This window comes from Herpailurus yagouaroundi, unplaced genomic scaffold (genome assembly GCF_014898765.1).
Source record: "Herpailurus yagouaroundi ecotype Mexico unplaced genomic scaffold, PumYag 189, whole genome shotgun sequence".
Lineage (NCBI taxonomy): Eukaryota > Metazoa > Chordata > Mammalia > Carnivora > Felidae > Herpailurus > Herpailurus yagouaroundi.
The window spans coordinates 13624270-13642283 of NW_024412420.1; the positions used below are offsets into that span (position 1 = coordinate 13624270).

Consider the following 18014-nt stretch of genomic DNA (forward strand, 5'->3'; position numbering starts at 1 on the left):
AGATGGCAGCCGGGAACCAGCCCTTGGTGAGTGGGAGAAAAGCTGTTGTGGGCACAGCGTGGCCACCTCCAGTCACTATGGGAGGGACTGGCTGTAGGTGGCACTGTGTCCTTTCAAAAGAACGAGAGCTCTCTGGCTGCTTCGTTCCCTGGTGTATCCAGAGGTCCTAGAATAGCACCTGGCACGTGGTAGGCAGTTTACAAATGTTTACGCAATTGATGTATTGATGGTTTTGTTATCGCCATTTTACAGAGGAGGGAACTGAGAGGCTTACAGAGAGTCATGGAGCTAAGAGTGGCAGGTCTGGGTTTGACCTGAGGTCTGTGGGAGCCAAAAGCCTGAGCTCTTGGCCTTGAGATCCCACTGTGGGTTTCCCTGCCCCCTGCTCCCACCCTCAGCCCACGCCACCTCTTCATGAGTGTCTCTTCTAGACAAGGGACCGGGAAGAACCAACCACAGAGCACAATGGCTTAGAGACAGCCCATCCACACCTCTGGAAGAATCTTGGCTAAGTCCTCCTCCACCCAAAGGTAACAGAGCCATCCTGCACTGGGGGGATGCAGAGTTTTCTCAGGACCAAGGTAACCAGCCTTCCAGGGGTTCAAATCACAGCCTTGGTAGCGCTGGCCCCTCCCCTGGCAGCTGTATCTACATGGGCACCCACACAGGAGCCCGTGGCCTGCTCATTCCAGTGACTCCGGAGGCCCCTTGAAAGGCTCTAGTCAAAAACCTTGGGAGCTTCCGTGAGGTACGTGTAAAATCTACTGACCTTTAATTCTCGTCTGCATTTCAGATGTCCTGTGCGCTATTAAATGCTCACGAAATTAACCGGAGGGGTGAGAAGTGGCTGAAACATACAGACGGTGTCCCAGAAACATATTCCCGGGACGTTTCACTTCTGCCCAGGCAGTTACCCTGCCCTTGGATGTCTTTGCTCCTAAGTGCAGTTTATTCAAGGGCTAGGGCTGAGGTTTGCTCTCAGCGTCCTTGAGGAGCCCCTGGTTCTCAGGCCCCACATCTTTCCTGCCCGGAAAGAGCGCAGTGGGGGTGAGGGTGGCGCTGTGACCTGCAAGTGGTCCTGTGACCCTGTGGTGTCTGTGTCCTTTCTCTTTTCCAGGGGAAGACACCTGCTGAGCCCAAATAAACCTTAACAATTAAAAAAATAAAAAACAAATAAAAATGCAAGAATAAGGGACACCTGGGCGTCTGGGCATCTGGCTCTTGATTTTGGCTCAGGTCATGATCTCACCGTTGGTGAGTTCAAGCCCCATGTCGGACTCCAGCCTGCTTGAGATTCTCTCTCTCTCAAAATAAATACATAAACCTTTTAAAAAATGTTTTTTCGGGGCGCCTGGGTGGCGCAGTCGGTTAAGCGTCCGACTTCAACCAGGTCACGATCTCGCGGTCTGTGAGTTCGAGCCCCGCGTCAGGCTCTGGGCTGATGGCTCAGAGCCTGGAGCCTGCTTCCGATTCTGTGTCTCCCTCTCTCTCTGCCCCTCCCCCGTTCATGCTCTGTCTCTCTCTGTCCCAAAAATAAAATAAAAACGTGGAAAAAAAAATTAAAAAAAAATGTTTTTTCATTTTTTGAGAGAGACAGAGACAGAGCATGAACAGGGTGGGGGGGGTTGGGGGGAGTGGGGGGCAGAGAGATAGGGAGAGATAGAGAGAGAATCTGAAGCAGACTCCAGGCTCTGAGCTGTCAGCACAGAGTCTGACGCAGGGCTCGAACCCACAAGCCGTGAGATCATGACCTGAGCCAAATTGGGGCGCTCAACCGACTAAGCCACCCAGGCGCCCCCAAATAAAGAAATAAACTTAAAAAAAATGGCAAGACCAGGAGTGCTGTCCTCCTCTCCCTGTCTCTCCCCAGCTGCCCTGACCATATCCTGAAGAGCATCTAACCTTGATCCTGTGGGGTCAGCAGCAGCTGGGGCCTCAGCCATAGTGTGCCTTCAACTGTAGGTGAGTGGGGTGGAGGGTGGAGGGTGAGTGGGGTGCGGGGGGGGGGGGGCGGTGCAGAGGGCCTGGCCATGGTTCTTGGAGGGCTGCAGGATAAATTGCTTTACTGCCTCCTGCCTGTGGACTCCCACCTTGCCCCTCCTCTAAGGAAAATGCAATAAGAAATTTAAGGACTGATCCATTCAGTTCCTGGATTACCTTTCCTGGGGGCTGAGTCTAAAAATTCTGGGAGGTACACCTTCCCTGGGTTTAATTGTGTGTTAGTAACAATAGCTGTCATGTGCCAAGTACAAACCACGCCCCAGGCCGGGGATGCGCCAGTTGGTTGTCAGAGCTTCCATTCACTCATGTCCTCGACTCTACTTACTGTGGTTCTCACTCTTACCACAGCTCTGGGAGGGAAGGAGTGCCAGGCCCATGTGACACATGAGAAATGGCAGCCCAGAGAAATTACGTGGCCATATCCACCCAGGGATCAGTGGTGGGCCTGGGAATGGAACCCAGATTGTCTGACTATAACGCTCTTTGCAGGACAGTGGGAATGACCCCTACTCACTTGGCAGTGGGGTGAACTCCACAGCTGACATGCTGGTGACCTTGCTGGGGTCCAGCTCCACACGGTGGTATTCGAAGATAGTCCTCCGCCGAGATTCTGAAACAGAGGCAGAGCCTGTCATCAGGAGCACCTCACGGCCGGAGGGCTCCAAGGCTTGTACCTGGAGCCTGACAGGTGGGCAGGGGATTGCAGCGAGTGGAACAGGGAGTCAGTACGCAGCCGCTGAGGGCAGGAAGTAAGCTCATCAACCTGGGACAATGATGTTGGAGCTGCAGGGAGACAGGAAGACAAGAACTGACCCTGAGAGGAGAGCTTTGTATTGTAGGCAGGTTAAACTGCTCAGGGCAGAGGCCCGGCTGCTGCTGAGGTCAGGACATAGGAGCTCCCATGCTTCTGCATGGCTCTGAGCCTTCACAGCTGCTCTTCTCTTGATTCATAATGTTCTTCCACCCCTTCTCTCTTTGTCTAGCTCAACCTTCCAGGTCCAGCGCAGGGTTCCTTCCTTAGCCAGCTCCGTCCCCGTCTCCACTCAGGCCAGGTGCCCTGTTCCCACTGCGCTCACCATATTGTGTGGTCATTAGGGTCTATTTGGAGGGCGGAGCCACTAGACTGGGAGCATCTGGTCCTGAACCTGACCCACAGTGAGCACTCTGCAAACATCTGCAGATACACAGGCTGAACTTAGAGAAACTCTCCCCTCCTGGATGGAAGCCAGAGCAAGGTTTAGGGCCTGGGGCTTGGCTTATGTCCTGCCTCAGTCCCTGCACGAACTCCCTACAGGACATCAGAGTCAAGAGACCTGAGTTCTGATTCCAGTTCTGCTCCCCTTCTTGGGCCTCAGTTTCTCATTCGTGATGTGGAAGGACAGAAACACCTCCCACAACACCCTTGGGAGGAAAAAAGTGGAACTGTAGATGAAATGACTTCTCCTAAAATGACAATCTGTGATGCTTTGATGTTTCCCACGACATCCCCATACCCACCCAAGAACCATGACTTGGGGCTGATTTCCTTAGGCTCTGAAAGGCAGGCAGGTAGGTGCTGAGCTTTGTGAATGAGCTTCCCTACAAGGGGAAGGGGTTGCATAGTGTTTGGCCTGCCCAGCACCCCTTCTTCCTTTAGGAAACAGCATCCCCTTTGGGGATACTACCCCTAGTCCATTCCTACATGTGGCCTGCCCTGAAGCTACCATGTTCCTCCCTGACCCCGCCTCCCTGGCTACACAGTGATTGGTCCAGGGCTGGGCATCTGATGCAAGCTGGGCCAATCAGAGGACCTTCCCTGGGACTTTTCAACTGTAAACAAAGACCCTTTGCTTTCTAGTAATGAAGCTGAGAAAATGCACGCTCCAGGTCTGTGAATGGCCACAGGTCTGATGAAGCAGGAAGTTCTGGTGGCTTTCTAGGCTCTGGTGTCCCAGGACCTGCCTGGTCCCTGTCTCCCTAGCCATCAATTCTTCCTTTGGTTCTTTGGGCTACTTCATATCCCCTTTTCCACTTAAACTTGTTGAGTTGGGTTTTTATTACTAGAAACCCAGAATAGGCAAGGATACATGTTTCTCTCTCAGCTGAGCCTCTCAACTCTCAGCATCCTGTGCAATGGCTGGATGTCCCATCCCCCGCCCCCCGAATGAAGAATCCAGGGGAGCATCTGCTTCCTAAAAGAACATCTCATCTATGTTTCTATCATATATTTATCCCCAGTCTTGGAATCAATGCCTCCTACTTAACCCAGGATTGAACCCCCAGTTGGTCTGGTGCTAAGACATGCTGTCTTCCTATGACCCCACACTGCTCTGCAGCAGAGTAATGATGGACACCTCAGCCCCTGAAACATTCCCAACTGCAGAATGTCCTGGAAACATGCTATGCAATGAATGAGTCCTGACTTGTGGCATCTGCTGATTTCTGTGAAGTAAATACTCCCCGTGCTGATTCCAAACTACCAGTTTGGAGTCACTGAACACAGAATTGGGGAAAGATGTGGTCACTCTGCTCGTGTGACTCCTCACAAAGGTCTCTAGCACACCGTGGTTATGGTTTCTTTTTTTTTCCTTTTGAAAAAAATTTTAATGTTTATTTTTGAGAGAGAGAGAGACAGCATGAGTAGGGGAAGGGGCAGAGAGAAAGGGAGACACAGAATCCGAAGCAGGCTCCAGGCTCTGAGGTTTTGGCACAGAGCCTGACGCGGGGCTCGAACTCACGCAACTGCGAGATCATGACCTGAGCCGAAGTTGGACGCTTCACGGACTGAGCCACTCAGGTGCCCCCATGGTTTCTTTACAGTAGTCCTCCTTATCCGCAGTTTCCCTTTCCACGGTTTCAGTTACCCGCGGTCAACCATGTCATTCGCCTCACTTCATCTCATCACACAGGCATTGTATCAGTCACCTCCCATCCTCACAAGAAGGGTGAGATTGGTACAATAAGGTATTTTGAGAGGGAGACCCCGTTCACATAACTTTTATTACATTATTTTGTTACAATTGCTCCATTTTATTACTGGTTATTGTTAATCTCTTACTGTGCCTAATTTAGAAATTAAACTTTATCATAGGTAGGTGCATATAGGAAAAAACATAGTATACATAAGCTTCAGTACTACCCTGTGGTTTTAGGCATCCACTGGGAATCTTGGAACATGTTCCCTTGGATAAGGTGGGGGACTACTGGATTTGTGTTTCTAAAAGAGTAGAAGGGAAACATTTACAATGTTTTTTTTAAGAATAAATAATCAAGGGGGCGCCTAGGTGGCTCGGTCGGTTAAGCGTCCGACTTCGGCTCAGGTCGTGATCTCACGGTCCGTGAGTTCGAGCCCCGCGTCGGGCTCTGTGCTGACAGTTCAGAGCCTGGAGCCTGCTTCAGATTCTGTGTGTGTCTCTCTCTCTGTACCTCCCCAGCTAGTACTTTGTCTCTCTGTCTTACTGTGTCTCTCAGAGATAAATAAACATTAAAAAAAATTTAGATAGGGGACCCCCAGGCAGCCTTCCACAGCTCCATCCCACCCACCACCCCCAGAGGCTGTCTCTCCTTCTGAAAAATCATCCTTTTGAGCACGAAAATGTAATAGGGGGGAAAAAAGTGAAATTCCAGGTCTTCCAAGGAGCCTGAGACCATGGGGTCTGGAGTCTATGTGAATCTTTCTTCCTTTATCTGCTTCCTCTTTCAAGGCTAGCTCAAAGGTCATACCCTCCTTGAAGGCTTCTCCACCCTCCTCGGGCACAGTTAGTTGGTGGCCCCTCTACTGAGCTTCACAGTCTCTTGCACAATGTCTAGTGTCACCTGTTACACTGATCCATCAGTATCAACTTTGCTGGCCACCTGCCCCACCAGGCTGTGAGCTCCCCCAGGGCAGAGCCTGCTAGTTATTTGTGTCTGTCCCCCAGCCCCTAGCACCGGGCCCTGCACATAACAGGGCCTCAAGAAATGACTGTAAATGAATGAATGGATTATAGGGAGCCATAAGAACCTCAGCAACTTATTATAACTTCAGCCCACAGCCCAAAGGAAGAATGCCCTTCCTCCCTAGCCCACCACAGGCCACGGCTTCTCCCAAAAGGGCGGCCCCCAATGGGCTGCAGAAAGCCAGACATGCCCCTTCCTAACTTAGAACTCCAAGTGGAGGGAGAGCTGGCTTTCAGGATTTCTCCCCCTGCAAGGATGTGAGAGAGACCTTGCACCCAGGATCAGAAGGAAGGAGAAATGGGAGGGACCAATGGAGCCAGGGTTGGGCAAAATGGAGACATGAACTTGTCAACGCGCCCAGTTCAGGGGTAGAGATGGACACACAGCAGCCAGGGAAGGCGAGGTTCCCAGCAAACCTCACACCAGAATCTAGGGATGGGTCTCCCCACCACCTGGGCTGGGGAACAGAGTTGAGGATGTGCTTCAAGTGAGGATGCAGCCAGACAGGGTCAGATGCCCTGCAAAACCTGACACAGCCCTAACCCAAGGCAGGGGAGATGAGTGTGGTAGGAAGGGGGGGGGGGGAGGGGGGGTGCATGGAAATATATCTCTGATTAAAAATATTTGCTCACTTCAACTGTTGCCAACTTGTACTTGGTTGAGTGTATGGCTTTGGGAATATTTTTATTTCTCTATAAACAGAACTCTTAATATCCCCGCCTGAGTTATTTGCTTTTGGATTAGCTCGCCAACATCTGGGGCTCACCCAAGGACGATGACGTCCATCTGCATGACCAACAGATCTCTCCAGAACTGAGACAGAGGCTGCCCCAAAGCCACATTTCTGGCAGTTTGAGACATTCTGCTTTATCTCTGTTTCCACTCATCAAAGATTCAGAAATACTAGGGTCCAGACACAGAAGGCCCAGCTGCCCAAACAAGAAAATAAAAAAAAAAAAAAAAAAAATTTTTTTTTTAACGTTTATTTTTGAGAGAGCGAGTGAGACAGAGTGCAAGCGGGGGAGGGGCAGAGAGAGAAGGAGACACAGAATCTGAAGCAGCCTCCAGGCTCCCAGCTGTCAGCACAGAGCCCGATGCGGGGCTCGAACCCACGAACCGTGAGATTGTGACCTGAGCCGAAGTTGGATGCTTTAACTGACTGAGCCATCCAGGCGCCCCACCAAGAAATGTTAATGGCTCAAAAGAGAGGTTTGCATGTCCCGTGTTGTTTCAAAACAAGACACCAGTGGGGAAGGGTTGGATCAGTCAGAAGAGATCAGACTGACAAGTCCTGTCACAAACTGCCCTCCAAAATGGGTGGTTACGATACAAAAGATATAAGATGGCGGTTCCAGAAAAAGTTTTCACCTACTCGTTCATGTATTTCTTTGCTCATTCGATTATTCATTCAATAATCATAAATGGAGCCCTAGCAGGGACCCCCAGAGGTAAACACAAAGGAACAGGACTACAATTTGGAGCCCTTAATAATGAAATCCTCATTAACTGATTCCACTAATTCAGCATCTCAGTTCTGACGTCGCTACACTAACGTTGCTTTTATGCTGTCCATGAAAGAAAGAGTTTTTTAAGCAAATGAATAGAGGAAATTATACTGACTTCTGGGGGCCCCTGGCAGCCAAATAAAGAGCATATAAGTTACCCTGTGTGTTTTGCCTGCCTCTGCAAATAGCTGCTGCTAACTGCACGTAGATCTTTGCATCAGGCACGCTCTGCAGATTCTCTGCTGCAAAATCGATGTAGCAGTTTCTATATGTAAATGGCAAGAAGAACTCTGGCCGCTTGCAGCACCTCCTCCCCTCAATGCCAGGAGTGAGACTGCTCTGAATTCCCTCCACCCTCAGGTAAAGGTGGCAGGAAGGTACTTGGAGCCTGGGGAAGGAGACGGTCCCCCAGGCCAGGTTCAGGGGCTGGGTGGTTCTGGAATAGTGGGGAAACCAAACTCCACCTTTCCTGGCACTCCAGGTAGGGAGGAGCTAGGGTTCAAAGACAGGGACACCCTCCATTCTGGTGGCGGTGTCCGAGGGGGGCTTGGACAATGGGAGTATCTGTGGTGATAATGGGATAACCCTAACTACAGACCAGAGAGCTGTCCTTGGCTTTGCGTCTCATTTAAGCCATGGTTATTTGGGACTTACTGTTATTTGGCAGCTCAACGTAAGCCAAACGAATTCTCTACTTGTGGGTCGAATAGCAGACCCAGAGGAATCTGACCTCTCAGCCACATCAAATCCATCACTCCCCAAAGCAGAGGTGGTGGCCCATTTAGAAGCCCCGTGACGGCCATGGATGCTGTCCCAGGAAAATGCATGCATATGAATATGCCCCACCCACACCTCAATCTTCCTCTTCACGTCTATGCCTGGAGCCCAGGCTAGAGATGCAACTCATTACCCAAGTACTCACTCCTCACCGCAAGTGACATCAGGCCCCTGTTCTCACTGGGGGGCACCAGAGAGCAGAGGACAAGGTCCCTTCGGTGACACTCATTCTTGTGCGATTTTTCATTTTTGAGTGTCTGCCCTGCGGCAGGCACGGGGCTGAGCGCTGGGGAGAAGGTGCTTGAGGAAACCGTGAGTTCTGCCGCACGGAGGAGGCAACATCTGAGCTGCAGCAGTGGATGGGGAGAGTTTTGCCAAGTGGCAAAAGAGTTGAAATGGGGGCCATGTTAGGCAAGGAACTGGGTCCTAGAGATGTGGACAGCCCTTGGCATGCTTAGGGAACAGAGCATGCAGACCGGTGATGGCCTGACAGAGAATGGCAGGTGATGGGAGGGTCTAGAGAGGAGTCTATGAAGGTGGGCCGTGCCAGCTGCACGGGGCCTTGAACGCCGCACTGAGGATTTTCACTTCATGGTGCAAGCAACAAGGAGCCAGAGAATGACATGATCAGATCTGGCAGTGACGAGAAGGAATGGGGGACAGAAGGAAGGGGATGAGAGGCTGGGAGCTGCGGGGCAGTGTCTGGGGGGGGCAGGTGCCGGCTCTCCCTGGCGGGTGGACCTCACACCTCAGCAAACAGCACCTGGAGCCCCTAATCCAGCAGCTCCCACAACACAGCCCTGCCTCCTGTTGTGTCAGGTGGGCTATCCCCTGCCCTTCCTCCCGCCTCCCCGTATCTCCCTGGCTTGCTCTAAAACAGCCTTTCATTCCAGAATCACAGAGAAACCTCAGATGCAGACACTCCCTGGGGGATCCGACTTCCTCTAATTCACCCTCATACAACAGCTGGATCCAACACACATTTCCTGAGACTCCGCCAGCCCACAAAGCCCTGTGAGGGAGCCACCGAGGAGGCAGACGGGGTTCAGCAATGCGTACGGGCAGGGGGACGTGGACACTAAGAACTGCCTTTCCTGCAAAACAGCCTGGGAGGTGTGGGTGTTTTGGGGAACTGAGGAGGAAAGGATTTACCCCTCTGGTTGGAATGGGGGTGGATTAGATTTAGCAAGTCTCAATGGTCGACTCCGGGGTTGAAGAAAAACAGAAGATCTGGGTTTCAGGTCTCTCTCGTAGCCATGTGACCACAAGCAAGTCATTTCGCGTCTCTGAGCCTCTGTCCTCATTTAGAAAGTACAGACCCCACTTACAGTGTTGGGAGGATGACTACAGAAGATGCTGTAAAGGTCAGGGGCGCCTGGGTGGCTCAGTCGGTTGAGCGTCTAACTCTGGCTCAGGTCACGATCTCACGGTTTGTGGGTTTGAGCCCCGTGTCGGGCTCTGTGTGGGCTCAGAGCCTGGATTCGGTCTTCCTCTCTCTCTCCCCTGCCCCCCTCTCATTCTCTATCTCTCTCAAAAATAAATAAAACATTAAAAATTTATATTAAAAAAAAGATATTGTAAATCTCAGAGCCTGGGGATGGGATTATCCGTGTGGTGATCAGGCAGCCTCTAACATGGCCCCCAGTGGCCCTGCCTCCTGGTGTTGACACCCTGTGGAATCCTGTCCTGAGTGTGTTGGACCTAGCGACTTGCTTGTAACCAGCAGAATATGGCAAAAGTGATGGGATGGCACTTCTAAGATTAGGTTACAAGAAGACCGGCCTCTGTCTTGCTCACCCTCTACTGCTCTCCTGCTTGCCTGCTTTGGTGGAAGCCAGCTAGCATGTTATGAGCTGTCCTATGAGGAGGTCCACGTGTCAGGAGCCAAGGGGGGGGCCTCCTCAAGGAAGTGAACCCTGCTAACAATCACGTGAGAGCTCTTGGAAGCAGACCCCCACCCCAAACAGTTGTTGAGAGGGCTGTAACCTGGCAAGCACCTTGAGAGCAGCCTGTGCAAGGCCTTGAACCAGAGGACGCAGCTAAGCTGTGCCTTGCTTCCTGATCCACAGAAACTCTGGGATAACGTGTGTGTGTGTGTGTGTGTATGTGTGTGTGTGTGTGTGTGTTTAAGCTGCTAAATTTCAGGATAATTTGTTACGCAGCAATAGCTAACTAATACAATCAGAGTGACACTGAAACTATTTAGCAACCAGCTCAATACATGTGCTACCCAACCAGCTAGAACAGATGCTGCCTGGAGCAGAGGCTTGGTGAGCTGCTTGCTAGTGTCCTGGGTGTTCAGGGAAGGTCAGGATGGGTAGGTGGAGTAGGTAGAACTTATTTTATGGAAATACTCACAAAGGGGCATAAAAATAGCTGTTTGCAAGAATATTCACTGCAGCGTTATTTGTCGTAGCAAAATATTGGGAACGGTAAAGCCTATGTCCAGGGGATTGGCTAAATTAAGGTACATCTATGCAACAGGCTATCAAGTAGCCATTAAAAAGAACGAGGTGTGGGCTGATACGGAAGGATGGGCAGGATACACTTTGTTCAAGTGCAGAACAGTGACATCACATGCCGTTCTCTGTGTTAAATATCCAAACGTATACTTCCCTGTAGGCTTATAGCTCTAGAAATAATTGGGTAGCCCTGGTGGCCTCCAGGAAGGGAAATTAGGGGAGAGGGGTCGGGGATGGGAGAGAAACCTGATTTTTTCTATACCGCCTTTTGTATCTTTTGAGTTTTAGACCGGATACATTTATTCATGAAAAAAATATCATTTTATAGATTCCGATAAGGGAGAGCATTCATAAAGAACAGGATGGTAATTCATGTTGACGGCACAAACCTCCAAGGTGTGGTGCATCAAGTGCAAACAGCCGCTCTAGCATGTGACTTTTTGCTACTCGTTGCAGAAGTCACATGGAAGTGCTGTGGTCCTGGCATCTGACCTATGACACACCAGCATCAGGACATCACGTGCTCCTCTTTCTGCACTGTTTGCTACTGTACCAGACGCCCTGCTGGACTATAAAATACTGAGTCGCGTGATAAAGGCTGGCAGAGAAAGATATTCTAATATAGGACTCACAAACTCGACGTGCCAGACATCAGGCCAAACACTTGTTGGACGTCACCGTGTTCATCTTCACAAGTCACTCGCTGCAGGGAGCATGAACCACTTATATCCCCAATTGCCAACAGAGAAATCAGCTCTAAGAGGTTAAGTGACTTGCCAGGGGTCAGATGCTTACGGAGAGTTTGGACTCGAATCCCCGCTTCCAACTCCAGAGCCAAGCCCCTAACACTATACTCAACCTTGCATGTGGCGGCTCCTGGATAAAGACTTCTAACATGAGCCCTCGGTCCCTTCCCTCAGATTTCTGTTAAGGACAGAGGCTCTGCTCAGATGATGAATCCCTCCATATCTTCCTCTTCATCGTATCTCAGTAGCACCCAGAACATAGTGGCCTCGTGCATAGCAGGAACTCAGAGCATGTGTATTGATGGAACTCAACTAACAGATGCAAGTTATGTATGCTTCCCCAGGAAGCCCTGGAGTGTCCAGAAAGGTAGTGCCGTGCCCGTCTACAGGATAGCACTTTGGTGGCTCCCAAGCACATCCTCTCAACCAGCCTGGTGTGGCTAGGGTGGAGTTCAGAATGTTCCTTGGTCCCATCAAGCACCGGTAGGGACAGAGAAGAGCAGACAAGGGTCTCCTGCTTGGGGGTCCTATAGGTTAGACAGAGGGACTTTTGTATACACAGCATAGCAGAAGAGGTCAGGTTCAAAAGACTCTGAGCCAAGGGTTCAGAAGCAATGGATAGTGTGCCTACAGTGCCTCCCCCAGAAGTGTGAATTCAAGACCCCCATGGGGGTGAGCAGGGGATCAGAAGAAGAAAAAGTGCTGTGATGCCAAAAAATATCAGAACTGGAGGAGGACCAGGAAGGAAAAAGCACTGCTCCAGCTACACCCCCATCTTACAGATGAGGCAACTGAGGCTAGAGAGATGTGATTTCCTGAAGTACAGACAGTTAATAATGTGGCTGGGACTGGCCTCCATCCCCTGAACCCCCGGTGATGCTCCTACCACGTGGGGTAGGGATGTAATCATGGTTGTGTTCTGGAAGGACTCAAAAACTCTAATCTGGTGCCTGTGGAGAATTTCTAAGTGGATGTGGTGCTGAGTGGCTCCCCTTCCCCTCCAAACCCAGAGCGTCGCCTCCCACTGGAGATTTCATTGGGAAAAAATGGTTCCTCTGCTTTAATGAAGGAAAATGAGAACTCATTATGTGTTTCATCCTCCTTCAGCGCCCCTCAGCAATCAGCCATCCAGCCACCTCCACCACTGCCAGTCCCCCCGCCCCCAACCCAGTCTGGGTCAGTCGGAGCTCAGTCCAAGCCCGCTGAGCGCTCCACGGAACCCCTGGGGACTCACCTGGTACATCCGGGGACGGGTTGAGAATCATGAAGGCATCTGACAGGCCTGTTTTGACGGGGTGCTGGGAGGAGCTGATTTCCAGGACAGACATAGGGATCTGCAGCCGGGGAGAAGAGGCTCCATCTACCCCCTCAAAACACCCTTGGACCAGCCTGGACGTCCCCTCTGACCTCCACACCCCTCTGCCTGCTCCGTGCCACCTCTTGGAGGACTCGAGGGCACCTCAAATCCAGTGGGCCCCCATTCAAATTGCAAGTCTACTCCAACCATCTCCAGCACATTTCCTTTTTCTTTGCCATACCTCCACGCAGGCTGGAAACCTGGGAGTCACCCTTTCTTTCATCTCCGCCCTCCTCCACCTCACACATCTCTGACTCCTATTAATTAGCCTGCTAACTGGCTCTTAAATCTGTCCAGTTCTCTCCATCTTACCCTACCCTACTCCAAGCCGGCAACACCTCTCTCTCCAAAACCATCTCCCAACCTTTCCTCTGAGCCACCAACAACCTGTTCTCCATTCTGAAGCCAGAGTGACCTTTCTCAAAGGCACATCTGGGTGTCCTCCTGCCCTGTCTTGCTCCCCACTCTCCCCTCCAGTCTTGCTGTCTTCTTCTTATGCTTTGTACCAGCCATGCTCTGTCCTGCCATAGGACCTTTGAGTGTGCTTTTCTCTCTCTTCTTTGATTCCTTAACTCCTACACATCCTGCAGATTTCAACTCTTTTCCTCAGGGAAGCCTCCCCTGACCTCTGCTCAGGTAAAAAGCCTCATGAAAGAGAGAAAGAAAGAAGGAAGGAAGGAAGGAAGGAAGGAAGGAAGGAAGGAAGGAAGGAAGGAAAAGAAAGAAAGAAAGAAAGAAAGAAAGAAAGAAAGAAAGAAAGAGAAAGAAAGAAAGAAAGAAAGAAAGAAAGAAAGAAAGAAAGAAAACAAGAAAGGAAAAAAAGGAAGGAAGGAAGGAAGGGAGGGAGGGAGGGAAGGAGGGAGGAAGAAAGAAAGGAAGGAAGAGCGTCATGAAAGGCTCCCTTCGCACCAGGCACCTCGACTTAGGAACACCTGTCACAGTGGTGATTCTACATTTGTCCCTGTAATTACTGTCCATCTCCCCAACCAGACTTCTAGCTCTACATGGGCAGGGCCTATGGCCATCTCATTAACTGCTGTCTGCCCAGCACCGAGGCCTATGCCTGGCACGTTGCAGGTTCTTTACAGATATTTGCTGAATGAAAAACTCCAAGACCCGGCCACCTCTGCAGCTAAGCTCACTCACCTCTTTGTAGCCAAATACAATGCGGCCGTCTTGGTGCAGAGCTGCCTGGAAAGTGAAGCTGCCTCTGTCTTCCCGGCCTTGGAGGTAGACGTGGTCCCACTGAACAATAAAGACCGTCCCTAGGGAGGGGAGCAGAGACCCGGCTGGACAGGAAGGTAGTGCAGGGAGGAGGGCCCCGCGGAATCGGCGGCCCACATAGGTCTGAGGGTGATTGGGTGCTCAAGGGACAATCTGGTGAGAGTAAGAAACAACGAAGGTCTCTGATATTTGTCACCTCTGCTAAGAGCCAAGCACTTTTCTTTTGTTATCTCGTCAGACCCTGCTAGGTAGCAGGCATCTTGTTGCCATCTTCTAGATGAGGAAATTGAACACGGGAAGGTGGGGTGGTGGCCTTGCTGTGTGACCGTGGGTAAGTCCCTTGTCCTCTCTAGACTTTGGGCTCTGCTAAAGGGGCTGTGCCCTGGAGCCAGGTGACTTAAACTCTGAGATCTGTTCTCACCATTGTCAAAGTAAGCGACTGTTGAGTTGTCAGAGTAGCCAGGGTTGAAGTTGGCCATCAGAGGCGCCACATACTGAGTAGCCGTGAGCATCCGGTGGATCGTGTCACCCATGAAGATGAAGCCTGGGGTGCGGACAAATGCATAGAAGTCACTAGAGAAGGCCTAGAGAGGTTGCTTCCTTATGCAGGAAGGGATAGTGCAGGTGGGGCTGGAAGAGAATCTTGGACTTCTGTCCCCAACCCCCACCTGCTGGGCTCTTGGTCTGGTGTGTGGAGCAAAAGGGCCCCAGACCAGAGAAGGTTCTCCCTGCCCCTCCAGGTGGGCACAGAACTCCCACCTCTCCCTGTCCCTGGGAAAGGGCACAGGAATCAAAGATGGGCCCCTCATCTCGACAAGGAGCCTGATCCCAAGAATCACGTTCTCGTGAAGTCTCCTCCTCTCTCTCATTCACAGACTCAGAAGCTCAGGGACCACAGGCATTACCCACGCTAGCCTGAGCTGACCCAGAGGGACACACACACACACACACACACACACACACACGGGCAAGTCAGCCAACATCAGGAAGGTGGTCCAACACACACACACTGTTCTCTCTCCTGAGAGTGAGGTCCCGAGAGAGCCCAACGCGGTACCCTCCCCAGTCTCTCTATACACCCCTGTCTCCAATAAACCTCCCCAGGTAGGTCCCTCACGTTCTGGCTGAGACTCCAAATCTCCCCCAGTCCCACCAACACAGCCTTACCTCCGGTTGCTATGGTGATCTGCCGCAGAGGATGCCCGTAGAAAGGAAAATCAAAGGACAAGACCACTCTCTGCAGGGCACGGGAGAGAGTCAGCATGGGCCATGCTGTAGGCCAGGAGGCTGGGTGCCCACACTGCCCCATGCTTGTCTGGACAACGTAGGGGGCAGGCACGTCCAGGGCAAGCCCCCAGGACCACAGGTGGCCACCTTAACTCTGGCCACCGCCCCCCCTCCCAGGGTTCCCCGGAACGCATCTCCCAGATCACAGACCTCAGGTCACAACCATGCCCACTGAGCGGGCATGGAGGGTTGGCCCCCAGCCTCCCAGCCCAGGGCAGTGCTGCCAGGGTCTGGCATACTCACCGAAGCCTGCCGGTGAGTGTTGGAGAGGATTCTGTGGACCTTCACTTGGCTCTGGTTGGCCTTGGCCACGTCTACCCACAGCTCCCGGCTGCGGGGCTCGCTGGGGCCGTACAGACGGGACACATAGTAGCTGTGGTTGTCTTCCTGCCACCACCAAGACAGAGCCCACAGGAGGTATGAGGAGCAGGTGGCCAGGAGCCATCCTCTGCTCCTCCCCCCCACACATGCGAAGTCACAGCCCTCCCTGACACTGGGCCTATAGCCTCGAAGGCTCGTGTAGGCCTGGATGTCCTGGGCTCCCCTTGGCCCCAGACGACAGCTCAGTACCAAGCCCCTCGCCATGCCCCAACGGCTCTGGCCCCAGCCAAATCCACACCCGCTGTACCCACGCTTAGCCCTGCCGTTCCCAGACAGGCCAGGAGGCTTTCCCTGTGGCCCCTGAGAACCCACAGAGCACGCCCAAGGCAGAGCTCAGCTTGGGACATGAGGGAGAGACGGACAAGGCAGCCCCAAACAGAGCTCTTGTCTTTGGGGAGCCCCCGGACTGAAGGGGAGACCCAGTCCTTGCCCTGCGGTTACCCTGCTTAAGGAAAAAGAAAAAAAAAATGAATCTTAGAAGCCACCAGCCCAAAGATGGAGGCCGACCCTTGATCTTGGGAAATCGCTAGTCTGATGGAGGAGGTGGGACTTATGCGAATGGAACACACAGACACAGACCTTCCCGCAGAGGGAAAGGGTAGAGAAGCAGCAATGGTTCCTTCGAGACATATTTTTAACTTCTGCTACGCGCCCGATGCGGGGAGGATAGAGAACAAGCCAGAACGCGGCAGGCTGGGAGTTCATTCCGTAAAGCCTCTTCTGCACGGGAGAATTTAGGGCCAGGACTTTTAAGAGGACAGGGAATAGTTAGCAGAAAGGGTGGCAGGGCCAGGGGAGGAGGCGATGTCACAGCATCTCAGCCCATCTGGGAGCGCCAGCCACGGGGGGAAGGAGGCAGAGCAGGCTGGTTCGCTTGGCTGCCGCTGCCGAGACGGGGCTGCTGACCCGTGAGGAGACCTGGACGCGGCGGGTCATTAATCAGGCTGTCCGGTGGCAGTGGCTGCAGACACATCAGAGCAGACCATGTTGTCCCTGCCAAGCCGCCAGCTGCCCAGCCAGCTCTTGCCCCGGGACCAGCATGAGCAGGGACGAGGGATGCCTGTTCTCTCCACCCGCCAAGAGGCAGACTCTGCTCTTCTGACAAGTGACATGCTCTGGGGACCTGGGGTCAGGGCACGGTGGGGGGTGGGGGGAAGATGAGCAGAAGAAACATGGTGTGGCGGGGAGGGGGCGATCTCCACCGCCACTGCCTGGTTCCTTCCCTCCGGCTTCCAGACTGCCCACCCCTCCACCCACCCTCAGCGCGGCTGTCAAACACACATAAAACACGTGCGAGGCCACATCGCTCTGCTCACAAGCCATCTGGGGCTCCCACCGTCCTCCAGACAAAACCCAAACCCTACCCTGACATGCGAGGTCTCATCAGGAGCCAGCTCCACCGTCTCTAGCTTCACTGCTCTTGCCTTTTCTCATGCCCCATGCAGCCTTGTGCACCCACTCACCAGCTCAGACTCCCCTGACAGTCTCAGGCCACCAGTGGTCACCCATGCCTTTGCACATGCTGATCCTCCTGCCTGGAACGACCTTCCTTGCCTTCTCCCCCCAGCAGATCCCCACTTCTTCAATGCTCAGCTTAAACCATCACCTTCTCATCGATCTTCTCCCCGCTGCTTGCCCAGTGAGGACATCCATCCTTTGCAAATAGCCCCCGCCATCCACGGGAGTTCTCAAGAGGTGACTCATGTGTGCTATTTGGGTCACATGGACCCACCTTTGTTGGATTTCTGGTTTTACTCATAAGACCACCTGAGGGGCCCACCCTGATGCCACCACCCCTGGGGTAAGGGCCAGTGCTCGTGCCAATGATGCCACCTCCCATTGCCGCCGGTTATCCACCCTGGGGACCCAGAGGAGGAAGCGCTGCTTCCTAGCTCCGCCCATGGGCACGAAGCCACTGTGCTGATGCCCAGAACTCACAGCCTCCCTTGGGAAAACAGTTCCTTCAGGGTCTGCTTCTTCCACCCACTCCCCAGGGGATCAGATGCCACAAGTCTTTGCCCCCTGCACCTTCAGCTCTCCTCCACCTCTGAGGAGGATTCCCATCTTGACCCCCAAAAAATTAAAAAACAGAAAAAAAAAAATCACCCGCCGAGAAACAAAGCTCTATGCACACCAACTTATGCAAAGAGATGTGCCCAGAAGACGAGTGTGATGGCCCCCAGCCTGTTTCCTGGGACTCACGTGTGAGTAGTTTTTACTCCACCTCAAAGCAAAAAGGGAGGGGGACCTGAATAGCACTACACTGGGCAGTCTGAAGGACCCCAACTCTGAAGCCAGTTTAGGGTCAGCTATGACCACCTGCCACAGCCATGGCTCCAGCCTGCATTTCCCCCCA

The 18014-nt window shown here is 52.5% G+C and overlaps 1 protein-coding gene across 1 annotated transcript in view; it reads right to left on the reverse strand.

The window, feature by feature from the left end:
- The window catches only part of PLXDC1 (plexin domain containing 1), a 62596-nt gene that overhangs the window by 18942 nt on the left and 25640 nt on the right, over positions 1-18014 (reverse strand). Inside the window, exons 3-9 of the mRNA XM_040497895.1 lie at positions 15521-15664; positions 15158-15227; positions 14412-14534; positions 13913-14031; positions 12644-12743; positions 2516-2611; positions 830-847 (exon numbers count right to left, since the gene is read on the reverse strand). Of these exons, the coding sequence (XP_040353829.1) occupies positions 830-847; positions 2516-2611; positions 12644-12743; positions 13913-14031; positions 14412-14534; positions 15158-15227; positions 15521-15664 (670 nt within the window). The remainder of the gene's footprint in view (positions 1-829; positions 848-2515; positions 2612-12643; positions 12744-13912; positions 14032-14411; positions 14535-15157; positions 15228-15520; positions 15665-18014) is intronic.